Here is a 13,777-nt window from a genome sequence, read left to right on the forward strand (position 1 = left end):
TATTTATTAATGAGAGAGAGAGAGAGGCAGAGACACAGGCAGAGGGAGAAGCAGGCTCCCTGCGGGGAGCCCGATACGGGACTCGATCCCTGGTCTCCAGGATCACACCCTGGGCTGAAGGTGGCGCTAAATTGCTGAGCCACCCGGGCTGCCCAATAGAATAAATTTTTAAGAAACAAAGAAAAATCAATTGAAGATATATGCATGGTTTTATTTTTTGCTATGTTCTTCCATTGATCTATGGGTTTGTTTTTATAGCAATACCATATTTTGATTACTCAGCTTTGTAACATAGTGAAATCGAGAAGATTGATTCCTTCAGCTTTGTTCTTCTTTCTCAAGATTTCTTTGCTATTTGGGGGTCTTTTCTGGTTCCAACAAATTTTAGAATTTTTTTTTCTATTTCTATGAAAGATGCCACTGGAATATTTACTGGGATTATACTGCATCTACATATTTCTTTGAGTAATATAGACTTTTTTTATTATATAAAGTCTTTCCATCCATAAAAACAGAATTATCTTTCCATATTTCTTTTTCAGTTTTTTTTCCCATCATAGTCTGGTAGTTTCGGTGTACATATCTTTCATCTCCTTAGTTAAATGTATTCCTAAGTATTTTATTCTTTTTGATGCTTTAGTGGTATTTTTATTTGGTTGGGATTTTGAAATCTGGCAAAAAGACCATCTTCATGGGTCATTTCATTTCAAACCATCATTCATTTACTACATCTGAGAACTTTGTTCCTAGAACTGCCACCTTAGTTTAATCTAAAGAGGTAACTGCCACTGACATCTGACCTACTTAGACCTAAGTCTCACTTACAAACACCCCATGCTGGAGGAAAAGCAGCCTGCCGGTTTCTCGGTTTCTCAGCTCTCAGCTGTGAGGAATCCTAGGTTACCCTGGCAATGAGGCAGAAAACTGCAAACAGCCTGACCAGCAAAGCAGAAAGGAGGCAGAAGAAAGCCCGACCTAATTTATAAAATAAACAGTACTATTTGATTTCATACAATAAAATAGTTATGAACTTTAAGAACCTGATGGATAATTCATGATCTGATAATCTTTCTAAAAATAAGCCCTCTACATTGTGTAACACCAGCTACTAATTAAAATTGTAAAATGCTCAAATAAATAAATGAAATTTACACCCAAACAGTATTTACAAACAGGCCTCTCATGAATGTAATTCTTCCGTGAACGTGTATTTTGTGTAGTCCTCTTTCCTCTCTTGACTGACATTCTGCAGGATTATACCTGGTTTTGTTTCATTGCCATGCTTTTATTTTTGAATATCATTGATACATTAGTATTACCACTGTATTTTTAAACGTATATCTCCATCTGATCATGCTTTAGTATAAAGTGTTTTATCATCCTCACTGCTTCTAAAAGAGATACCAGGAATACACTTTTAGTAAGACAGGATTTTAGAAACAAAAATGATAACCAGGAGACAAAGGAAGCTTTTGACAGTGAGCCTAGTTTTATGCATTAAAATAAACTAACAAACTTACTGAAAAATGTTTAAGGGGCATTTTACATTTTATATTTTCAGTTTTTAAATATTTTAAACAATTACTTGATCTAGAACCCTGATTTGTCTACCAATACCATAGGGACAATTAGCTTATTTTCAGAGGCAACTTTTCAATAAAGATAACTTGCTAAGAAATAAAACAAATAGGGTGACACTCAAAATGTGAACCCGAAGCCCATTTTGGAGGCAGTCAGTAAGCAAGAGTCTCTCTCGCATACTAACCAGGATATTCATACTTGACCCCGAATTCTTGAATGATTGGCCTCCAAAATTTCCCTTGCAGTTTTCCAGTGTTCCGCTTCTACACATAGCAATTCAGAACCAATACTAATCCAGTGGCATTCTGTAAGTAATTGAGAGTATATTTTTCAAATACAATTTATGCATAATACCATGATTACGGTACTGCAGGGGGAAATGAAAGCTTAACCAAACCTTACTGAAACATAATTGAGAGTCTGCCTGAAATCAAGAAGATCACAGAAATATTTAGTATTGTGTCTCAGTTTGTGTTAAGTACTTTCAAAAGGTATTGAACACTAAAAGCATATAATATAAAAGGGAAAGTTGAATTCTTGATTTTTGCTCTGAAAATTTTCACTCAATTTAAGAAACATGAAAAAAAATGTGTTCAGTTCCTCCACACGTAAACCATTTGTCATCCATTTAAAAATTTTTATACTTCATTTCTTTACCAAAAATCTTGTGATATCTGATCCATGCTTTGATGCTAGAGATTGTCTTCTCCCCTGGCTTCTTTCCTTAGCTTGTCTGGCAGTTCTCTAAAAGTTAAAAAAATATACAAGTGTACACCTGTTAGAAAAAGAGTCCTGGTTTCAGAATCTCAAAAACTTTCTGTATTTCATCACATCCACTTCCCAGTGCTTTGCCCTTAGGGTGGACACCAAGCCACAAGCAGAGGACTCTAGGAGCTCTGCTAAGTGCCCTGAGGTCCTAAGTTCCCTTAGGACCAGATGCTTTGGGGGAAGGATTTTCTCCCCAGTGAGACTGTGAATCCCTCACTCAGTGACTACAGGATGCCCTGATTCTCCTTATTGAAGTGATGGCATATATATGGTGTCTTGTGATTTCTCACAAAGGGGTGTGTGTAAGGCCTACCTGCTTCCTATTCTGTGGGCTCAGAAGCCACTCCCAAGCCAATGCAGAAAAACAAAATGAGGTAGATCAAAAATGGAATTCTTCTGCTATCCCCACAAATAAAATTTCTCATGTGAACCTAAAGTGATTACAGAAAGGATGGGTTTTCTTTTTGCTCTCTCTTAATTCTCCTATAGTCTTGAATGTGCTAATAATTTTCACAGCTGAGAATCAGAGGACTTTTTCCTCAGCTGAAGTTCATGTACGTATGAAGTTATCCAGGTGGATGGGGTGGGGAGAAAAAAGAGGGTTAAAACTAAAAATAAAACAAAAAAAAACCCCTTATATTACAAGATCCTATTTATGTAAAAATTCTATTTGTGAATACTGAAATAAGGCTAAGAGTGCTTATCCAGCATGAACACTGGCAAAGGATCTGAACAGTTTTCAAAAGTGTAAATAACTGATGAGCATTTTTTAAAAACCTCAGTGTCTTTGGTAAACAAAATAGTGGCAGGCCATTTTTCTCCCTCGGCGGGGTGGAAAAACAGTAGTAGAATACAGTCCTTTGGAAAACAGCTTGGAGGTGAATTCCTACTCCATGATTCCAACTCCATGATTTTACATCTGGGAATCTATCTGAAGGAACAACCTCCAAAAGTAAAGAATAGTAAACAGAAAATAGTGTAAACAGAAAATATAAACAACTTCAATGCTGATCAGTATGGGAATGGCTAAATAAACTATAGTAGACATATATATACTCAGAATAATGTGTAGCCATTTTGGATGATAAACATGAATGCTTATCATGGGAACATGGGAAAATGTTTAAATCTTGCCACGATTGGAAAAAAAGCAAGATACAAATTTGCATATTGAATGTATGCTTCTTTCTAAGAAAATTTTAATCAGGAGATCCTTTTGCTAGATGGCCTGTTAAAAATTCATCTTAGTTGTTTAATAATACTGTTATATTTTTCCCTCCTGTTTTAAACTACAGGTAATTGCTCAAAAGGGTGCCAAGATTAACAGGTTTTGCATTTTGGCCAGGAGTGTAATGGTTGCATGTTGAACTAGAAAGAATTTATTAATGTTCTCTGACATTTTAGAGAACATTAACAAATTAGAACATTAGCTGCAAATGCAAACACATGTTAGTGCCCCTGGTCAGTAGTCTTTAAAGTTGATGGTGTGGGTCTCTTCGATATTGTGTGAGTTACATTAATTTTCTTCTAGGTGGTGGTGACAATTTCCTGTCCTAAAATGAATACAAAGGAAAGCTACTTCTCTTCTGTCTGAGACTGAGAACTTAGATCAGCCTCAAGAGGAAACTCAAGTGATGAGGGGAAAAAAGGCATCTTGCAACCCGGACAAGGGATACAGATTCATCCACTCAGCCTCCCACTCCTATGTACACACTTTTCTACTTGCTGTTCCAGGATGAAGTCACATGGGTCTGTAGAGCCCCACTCACCTCTCTGTGACACAGTGTGCAGAGGGTCTGCAGGTTGTCCAGGGAGCACTGTCCTCCTCCACCGGACACAGGCTTGATGTGGTCCACCTGCCAGAAATGCCCTTCTCCTGGGTTTCTTATCATTTCATTAAGCTGCAGTAAGAACACAAGATCAGCACTTTTCAATATACGCTGTGGGAACTGTTGGTTTTGCCTGGTGCAATCATGTTTATACAGCAAAATCACAGCGAAAAATACATTAGGATGGCTTTTTATAGCTTTTATTGTGAATAGGAAAAAAGCCTCTAGGTTAGCAATTTGAAAGCAATAAAATATGTTTCTGAAAAAGTTCTTTTTCCCTTACCTAACCCATTTTGAAAAAATTACAAGCAAGTATAAAATACCAAGACTCCTGACATATTGGGAAAAATTACTTGCTTCTGCACCTTTGAGCTAGTTTAGATAGTCACTAAAAGAAAATTATGAAAAGAATAAGGTCGGACTAGAAATAAAAACTTCCGAATATTACTGAGTCAAATAATTTTTAATTATTGACCTAAGTTCATTTGTTACTATAAACAGTGAAAGTTTAATATTAGCAGCTGTCACTCGGAACCTTTATGCAATTCATCTGGGAACCTCCCCAGTTCCATGGATTGGAATGAAGTTTCTACGATAGACCTCTATCATTGGCATATCTGGAATAAACAAAGATGTGCACGTAAAGCAGTGTTATTTAGTCTGGCTCACATGTATACACTTTATATTTTATCTGTGATGACCTACATTAAAATGGGATGTATTTTAACATTTTGCCCGAGGCAGTAAAACCAGCTCATAGCATAGCATTGCAGTTTTTTTTCAGTATGATAAAGAGGAGTATGAAGCTTATTTTTATTGGCATGGTCTTGGACAAGGACGAAATTAAAATCAGCTGTGTGCTGCGGGCCATGGGAACCTGTGTCATAGTTCTAAAGCACTTTGTTAGACATGTGGAGGCAGAGGGACCTGACCAGCAGTGCCCAGCCCGAGAGAAGCAGGGAGAGGCAGCAAGCTGAAGCGGTAAACTGTCCAGCTGAGGCTGGCATTGTTAGAAGCAGTTACAAATGGCAGTCTTGTGCATCAAGAAAATGACTTGTTCTTAGGAAAACAAAATCCATTTTGTCTGCTTTTTGTGACCAATTCTTTTGCTCTCAAGTCTCTCCTCTGATGGACTCTAATCCAGATGTGCTTCTTTATTCCTCCTAGTAATTCCCTGACCAATCACCTGGGGTCAGTCTTCAACATCTTGAATTTAACTCTTAAAACAATCACTCCCTCTCTGACTGATCCTCCCCAATATGAGCCCTGTGGTGCTCCCTAGCCTTGGAGCACTTTTGCTTTAGTAGTAGACTATGTTATAACTTCTGCATTCCTGGACAAGCTGCTTTCAAGGAGTCCTTGAGTTCTTTCACTGTGTATCTTCTGGAAGACTCCACTCTGAGGCAGCAGACAGTAAACGCAGTCTGGCTGACACCCCTGGGATGGATACAGTGTGTCCCTCACCAATTAGACAAAAGGATATTTCAGGAACTCTGGGTATCATGAAGGAAATAGTGTATTTCCCTAGCTCTCAAAGTCATGCTAATTCATCTTTGCAGGAATGCTTAATTAATTCCGTCATTATTTGGTGGTTTTAGGCAAGTAAAAATGTCTGATTTGACCAACTGGCAGAAATTTATCCATTATTTTAGTGGGAGAGAATGGCTCAGGAGAGATTTTTTTAAAATTAAGGATACTACAGAATTATACATTTTGTTCTAGTTTGGAACTTAGAACTGATTAGATCACAACATTAGATACCAGTTGAGTTTTGGAAATAATAGCAAATATTGATGACTGTTTTCTAAAAATAATATATTTTTAAATAAATTGCTCTGCTAAAATTACATTTTATAATGGGATGAACAGAAATATTTTCTTCTCATTGTAATAACTACATTCTGGGGTTGTTTGTCTCTTGTCATTCAATACTAACATCAGGAAAAGTGGAACAATGAGACCATAGGTACTTCTTGATGGAATGTATCATCTGTTAAGATCTCTTCCCAAAATAATTTAATCAGAATCTAATTAAGCCACTATATCTAATAACTATTATTCTGGAATCAGGGGGATAGGGAAACATGTCAAATAATACCATGAGGATACAGGAAGACAAATCCATAATGTAGGAAATCCTACAGGCAAATGATCCAGTTTCTTGAACAATCAATGGTATAAAAAAGGGATGGGATGATATTATAGATTAATTGGAGCATAAGAGATGTAATGAACAAAAGCAGTGTGTGGGTCATATTGTGCTCCTAATTTGAAGAACTGCAAAAAGACATTTTGAGACACTTAACTGACTGAGCCATCTAGGTGCCTTACTTTAAAAAAGAAAAGAAAAGAAAATGTCTGGAATTTGCTTTAAAATAATTCTAGGAGAGGGTCATCTGGGTTGCTCAGTGGTTGTGCATCTGCTTTTGGCTCGGGACGTGATCCTGGGGTCGAGTCCCGCATCAGGCTCCCCACGGGGAACCTGCTTCTGCCTCTGCCTATGTCTCTGTCTCTATGTGTCTCTCAGGAATAAATGAATAAAATCTTTAAAAAAATAATTCTAGGAGAAAAAAAGAACTGAGATGAGAAATGAAAACGAAGGCAAAACGTTGATAACTGTTCAAGTTGGGTGATGGGTCTGTGGGTTGATTATTCTACTTTCGTATGTACATTTTCAGAAACTGCCATATTAAAAAGTTTTTTAAAAAGTGAGTATTCATCACTCAGTACAATGAGGCCTTCCATCAGCCACATGGTTATAATTTACCTGTTCTAATGGGAGCTTTGAGATCCAGGTAATGTCCAGAAGATTCTTCCTCTGACTTTTCGGGGCATCTCTCAGACATAAAAACAGTTCTTGTGCATTCAGATTACATAGCTGACACACACCATGTTCAATTTCAAATACTTTGGCTCGCAGGTAATTGTTATTAGATCGAATCCAAAACTCTTCCTGACATTTCACAGAGCAAAACCGTGAATCCCAAGCGTTCACTTTACACTCTTGCTTAGTTTGGCAAGTGGGTTGCTGACAGCGAAGGCAAAGTGGATTTCCTTCATTATCCACAGCTTGCAGATAGCCTTTGGATATAGAAGGCTTCACAGTGAGATCGGCTTGGGCTATGCAGGGATTTAGAAATGGGGCACACACTCCGTCATCAAGGAACTTTCTAGAATTGAGCAAAACATGGAATAAGTAAGTATTTACACTAGTAAATAGTCACTGCATCATATAATGAACAGTCTTCAAAGTTTCAATACTGATAAACGGTAAATGTAGGACCCCCAGATACTGTGATTCAGCATGGAAACAAAACAGCTATAGTCAGCACTTGAAGCCCCATGCCAAATAAAGGAAAGAATGGTGTGTTAAAAAAAAAAAAAAGCAATTTGAATAAAAATATGCTGCCTCTCTTGGGAATTTAGATATCTTCAAGTTAAACAATCAGATTTTGAAATATCTGGAGAAGTAGGAAAATGAGAAGTTAGAAAATGCTTCTCCAGGCTGGGAAAAGACAGCTGAATATAAGACTCCACCTGAAGTTGGGGCCACCATGCTCTGCATGTGAGGCCACACACCTCGGCGGGACAGAGAGGCCATTACGAAGGCTTCCATGATGTCCTCTGGCAGCCCCTGTTGGCCTCCAGCAAACAGTCACACCCATAGAGTGACACAGCCAAGGTGCTAAGTGTTTTTAGGAACTAGAACATTAGACTTGCTAAATATGTGCCTCCTACAGGTAAACTCAGATTTGACTGAATTAAAATGAGAAATGACACATGACAGGACATGCACTCAATTTATTAAAAGGAAAAGGTACATTACTCAATTATGTTGAAAAGTCCTACATGGAATTACAACAACTGCTTCCTATTTTCCGTGACTGTTAGAAGTGTGAAAAGAAAAACTCCTTGTGATCAAAAGAGCTTATGATTGGGAACATCTAGTGTCTTTGGGTGAGTCACCTGGTCTACCTGGTCTCAGGGTCCTTCTGATTTCTAAGGTGAGGACATCCTATTCCTCACAGGGTTGCTGGGAGGATGGAGGAGCTACCGTATTGTGAAAGCTCTTTCTGACCTATAAGCAGCCACATCAAGGTAAAGTAAGAGCATAAATACAAATACAGAAATTTAAAGGAGTACATGTAGTACCACTATGTCCTCATTAATGAAACCTTACTGTGTAGAAGGATCTCGTGGTCCAGACTGCTTTGTGATCAGACGGACATGGCCCCCATCCTTCTTCACCTTGTCCAGTGAGGCTACAGCAACATCTTCTTTGGTAATGTATCTAAAACAATGACATGCTAAGTAGATTTCCTCTCTCACCTCTAAGATTGTCTCTATTTCATGCTCACATTCCTCCTTGTAAAAGCAAGAGAAGAGGCAAGACAGGAGTCTTCATGGTGCTGATACTAACATTAATTAGGGAATATTTCCTACCTTTCCACTGGCCTCCAAGTGTGTGAAATATACCTCTGTTCCAAATTGGTTTTCTCCAGATTTACTTTTCTAAGACACTGAAGAGTCAATCAGTATCCTTTAGACCAGTTTTCACTTAGGGGACAAAAGGTGTGGGTGTAGGAATAAGAAACTATCAAATACATGCATAACTGACAGCTGTGAATAAACAGCTTGCCCAGCTGCTTCGGAGAATCTCTCACTGCATGTTTACCCCTCAGGAAGGTTCCTCAAATCACCTTGATCAGTTCTAACAGTGTAGCAGCATACTCGGGTACAGTGATTCTCTTTTTAGTTAACTAGGTTCCATCACATCTTCTATAATCTTAAGGCTATTTCCATTATTATCAGCCATACAGGGCTTCTGGAATCTTCCCCTGGAATAAAGCGAGTCTTGATGTGGGATTCAGAACCTTATTACACAACACTATCGATACCACACAATGGTTTAGGGACTGGAAGTAAAGAGGAAAGTTATTCCAATTAAAGGTGACGGGGGAATTTAAGTAGGTAAAATGCAATTACCCAATTAATTCCTTCTAATTAGCATGGCCCACTTTCTCTGGTAGTTTACACTTATTGTAGTTTTTTTTTTCTTTTTTAATTAGTTTAAACATGAATTTCTTCATATTTTCAAGTACTTCTTAATTTGGTGTCTTGACAATAAAATTAAAGTTAAATCACGATGGAATTGTGCAATTGTGCGTAAAATCTTAGAAATTAGCTTTTCTGTTAAAGTAGATTTAATAATTAACAGATTTGCTTCTTTTTATAAACTCAGTTTTTTGACTAGGTGATATATGTACATATATCAAAACTCAAAAGGCATGTAGTGGTATATATGGTGAAGAGCAAGTTTACCGCCCATCCCCATTGCCTACCCCAAAGTTATCTCTATGACCAGTTTTTGATACATCCTTTTAGAAGTAATTCTTTTCTGTGTATAGGTTATACCTTTTATTTTTCATTGACACATAATTCACATGCCATAAAACTTACCATTTTAAAGTTTATATTTCATTGCATTCTAGTTTATTCACAAGGTTCTCCACCATCACCACTAATTCCAGAACATTTTCATCACCCCAAAAAGAAACCTGTACTTATTTGCAGTCACTCCTCATTATATTTTTTATTTTTAAAAACAAATGGTAGCACAAAATACTAATCTCCACCTTGTTCTTTCTACCTACACATACACCTCTGAGACCTTTCCATATCAGTACACATGGGCTGCCCTATTTTTTTAATGATTGCATGTTATTCCATTATTTGAATAAACCATATGTTTAATCAGTTTTGATTAATGGCATTTAGGCTGTTCTAGTCTCTGCTATCACAAACAATCCTGTGATATCCCTATACATATTTCTACACATTAAACACATGGAAAGTAAATTTTCTGGAAGCAGAATTGCTGGGTCAGAGGTCTTGGGTGCTTTAAATCTGGATAGATTTTGACTCATTGTTCTCTCCCTTGGGTCTGCTGGCAATTCAGGAGAGGACCTGTTTTCTCACACTTAAACTAGCACAAGATATGTCAGTTAAAAACATCTCTGCTAATGGTGATATACATCTCATTACAGCTTTAAATCTGCACTTTTCCTATTAAGAGTGCCTCTCTTTTCATATATTTGAATTTCTACTGGTGTGTCGTTCGAAGCAAAAGAAAAAAGGAATCACAGCGGATTCTTTCAGAATTCTCTAACTTGCCCTTTTGGTTCCTAAATTTCCCACGTCCCCCTACTCCCCAATTCTTCAACCATTTTATTCCCTTGACAAAAGCACTTCACTAAAGTATTTCAGTGGATTCTAATGAACTCAAACACTGCCTGGCTTTGAGGGGCAAGGGGATATTAAGCCTTGCCTCAGGTATTATTCAATGTTTAAAAGCTTAGAAACCTAATTCAGTAACTTTAAAAGATGCTGAGAAATCTATTCAGAGACTTAAGAACTAAAAATAACTTTTTTCCTACAAGAGATTTAAGCACAAAATTCTGAAACCACAAGAAACAGATCAATCAGCCCCAAAGCGGGAGGTTGGCAACTTTTCAAACACAGTTGTGAGTTACCAACATTTAATTTTCCAGTGAGGTTTGCTGGGAAGTTGATGTAAGTATACCACCTCTCAAAAGGATTATGGCAAATCCCAATTTTCACAAATAGGGAGGGAGAATATTGTCTACTAAAGTAATTCCTGGATGGGGAAGTCTTTGGAAGATGGCAAATTTTGCAAGAAAAGAAGAGTGTGTGGGAAGTGGCCCACAACAGTGAAAACAGTGCTGGGCTCTAGGTTGCTGACTTGCTTCGGGGGTCAAAATAAACCCCTGGCATCATAAACCTAACAGGGCCCCAAGGGAAGCAGGCCTGCCTCTGACTTATGGGAACTCAGAAACAGTACCTGGTGATGATCTTGGCTTCCACTCACATTTAAGACTGAGCTACTCAAAAGCTAATTGCAAATTCTGAGGTTGGATGGGTCCTGTGAACTGGTGGATGCCACTGTAGGATAATCTGGCTGGAGATCTAGCCACTGCTTAAAATTAGTATCCATGTGTCTTTATTCTAAGGCCATTCTGTTTTTGTTTTTTGTTTTTTTCTTCAGAGAAGAATCCTTTAATTTTCTGCTAGGAAGTAAAATGTGGTTTCTAGTATGCTGGAGTGGAGAAACTGGAAGTGGAGAAAGGGGCCCGAGAAGTGCTGGTTTCCAATGTAACGCCTCTCCCTTTATCTCCACTAAGCCTGGTGTTTCCAAGGCCGATGTCTCTCTGGTTCAGTTTTCTGTAGAAAGCAAACTGGTAAGACAGCAGGAGGCGAGGCATCCACTGTCCACCTGCTCCTCATACAGATTTCCAATCAGTGCTGTTGTGTAGCCTGATCTTTCACACTTGCTTTCAGAGACAGTTACTCCAAGTCTGGGACTTGCTGGGGTTGTCCAGCAAGAACCCGCACACTTCCCTGAAGCACACCCCTCTGCAGGTACACAGGTTTCGTTCTCATGGCTCTTTATGCTAAGTCCATCTCTATAGTTTGCCATACTTCTCCCCCCCACCTCAATCTTTTCTGGTTTTACACTTGATCTCATTTGTTCATTTATGGTTCCTGCTTTACTTTTAGTCATATGAGTTTTTGATCCAGGCCTAAAGTACCAAGTCCCTACCATCTCCACAAATCCCCTTTTACATGGTCTACAACAAGATCCCTCATCAGGGGTACTACTGAGGTTTCAAAACAGCTGTTTGGGAGTGCAGTTCTGTTCACTGTAGGATTGTCAGCAGTATCTCAGGCCTCTAGCCACTAAATGCTCCATGGTTGTATCCCTTAATCGTAACACACTAAAAGGTTTCCTAACATTGCCACCCTGGAGGGTAAAACTGCCCCCAGCTGAGAACCATCGTCTTAGAGAAACCTCTGGTAAGAGTTTCTAGGGCACTTCCAGGCACTTTCTTTTTCTTTTTCTTTTTTTTTCCAGGCACTTTCTATGTCATAACAGCAATTACATATGTCTGTATCTCCAGCCTTTTTTTATACTTCTTTCTACTCTTAATAATGTATCACAAGTATCATTCTCTATTCTCACATATGAATATACCATATGCCACATTTTGCAACAGCTGAGGGATTTTTCACTGTATAGGGATACAAGCTATATGATCAACTGCAATCTCTCACTTACTGATGGACATTTTTCACCTGTGTGCATGGAAAAGGCTAGAGATCATAAACTGAGGGGGGTGTGAGGATAAAGACACAGTACTGGTGTGTGGAAACAGCTGGAGCTCCAGGGGCTTGTGCTGCCATGTGGCTGTTCAGTTTGGTCCTTGGTGATCTCTTCCCAAGCAGGAGCCGGGCAAAGAATAGCTGACTGAGCATCACCGCTTCATGATGAGGAAAGAGTCTACAGAGAAGGGGGCCCGAGGTCCCACAAGGGGGATACATGGATGGTGCAGAGATGATTATGATGCCAAGAAAGCAAAGTGAGTTTAGATAAGTTTAGATTAGATTTAGATTAGATTTGGATTAGATTAAAAAGAAACCTGTAATGATTAAGGTAAAACACTTACAGAAGGACACACTTAACCTTTCCTTTTATTTTGTTTCTGACCATGGGCACTATAATAGTTCCCTCTGACCCTTTGGGTGCTGGCGGTCAAGCAGGACCAGCTCCTCTGCTGCACAGCACCCAGATTCACGCTTTGGGAGTGCAGGGCAGAGGCTCTTCTAACAGGGAAATGCCTTCCTGTTGTTAAACAGTATCCTCGGCTTGGCAGGTCACAGGTTGCAAAGCCTATGACTCTGGCCTCTCTCCTCATGAGTGAGACTCATGGTGACCAAGACCTGGAAAACCTAATCTTTTCCAGCAGATTGGATGAAATTCACAAAATATCTAATTATGTTGCTATAAAATAAGCTGTTATTTTATGTATGATTTTTTCTTAACTCATCATTAGTTAAAAGATTTCATTAGTGGTTACATAAAATGTCTCAGATCAACCCCCCCATTACCCGTAGAAAAAACCATGACAAATAATGAATCTACAAAATAAAAAAGAAAGACAAAGCATACCTTTTAGTAGTATTTTGCTTGGATTGTTGCTTTGTGATTTCTTCCAAAGCAAGAATTGGGCTACAGAACAGCCGCCCGCTTTTCCTGATTATTTTTTGCTTCATGGCAGTTAGACTACTCCATTCTCGAACAAACCTCAAAATCTGGCAGAAAATGAGGTAATGAAAAGAGTTACCAGCACACCAGGCATTTTCCTTTGAAAGTAAAGCCCCTTATCACATCAGAAAACTGCTGTTGTATTCTATCTCCAAAGAGGCTTCTGAATGTCACAATTTAAGGCTTTCTTCAGTTTGATGCTTCTTCATAGCTTTATTGTAAAATATCATGGCCAGTTCTGCAGAGGTCTCTTTCAACCTAAAGACTCTATAAAGACCCATTTCAGGATGCCCAGCATATGTCCCGGATGCACATAGGAACCAATGGCAGCAATGTGCTCAGCGAGACCCAAGGAGGCCCAGCTGTGAGGAGCACAAAGCCTGCAGAGGCCAGGGCAAGACTGGTCTTGGGGAGAGCAGGTCTTACAGTGGTGGCAGGTTTCACTGTAACATCTGAGAATCGCTTTGTACCCGAC

The 13,777-nt window shown here is 38.8% G+C and overlaps 1 protein-coding gene across 3 annotated transcripts in view; it reads right to left on the minus strand.

Moving 5' to 3' along the window:
* Positions 1-233: 233 nt before the first annotated feature.
* ZRANB3 (zinc finger RANBP2-type containing 3) overlaps positions 234-13,777 on the minus strand; it is a 310,106-nt gene continuing 296,562 nt past the window's right edge. For all 3 annotated transcript variants that reach the window (XM_041739422.1, XM_041739421.1, XM_041739420.1), the window contains 5 exons: positions 13,207-13,349; positions 8,359-8,469; positions 6,946-7,348; positions 4,119-4,250; positions 234-2,325 (listed from right to left, as the gene is read on the minus strand). In XM_041739422.1, the coding sequence (XP_041595356.1) occupies positions 2,227-2,325; positions 4,119-4,250; positions 6,946-7,348; positions 8,359-8,469; positions 13,207-13,349 (888 nt within the window). In that variant the 3' untranslated portion in view covers positions 234-2,226. The remainder of the gene's footprint in view (positions 2,326-4,118; positions 4,251-6,945; positions 7,349-8,358; positions 8,470-13,206; positions 13,350-13,777) is intronic.

This window comes from Vulpes lagopus, chromosome 24 (genome assembly GCF_018345385.1).
Source record: "Vulpes lagopus strain Blue_001 chromosome 24, ASM1834538v1, whole genome shotgun sequence".
NCBI classification, from domain to species: Eukaryota; Metazoa; Chordata; class Mammalia; order Carnivora; family Canidae; genus Vulpes; species Vulpes lagopus.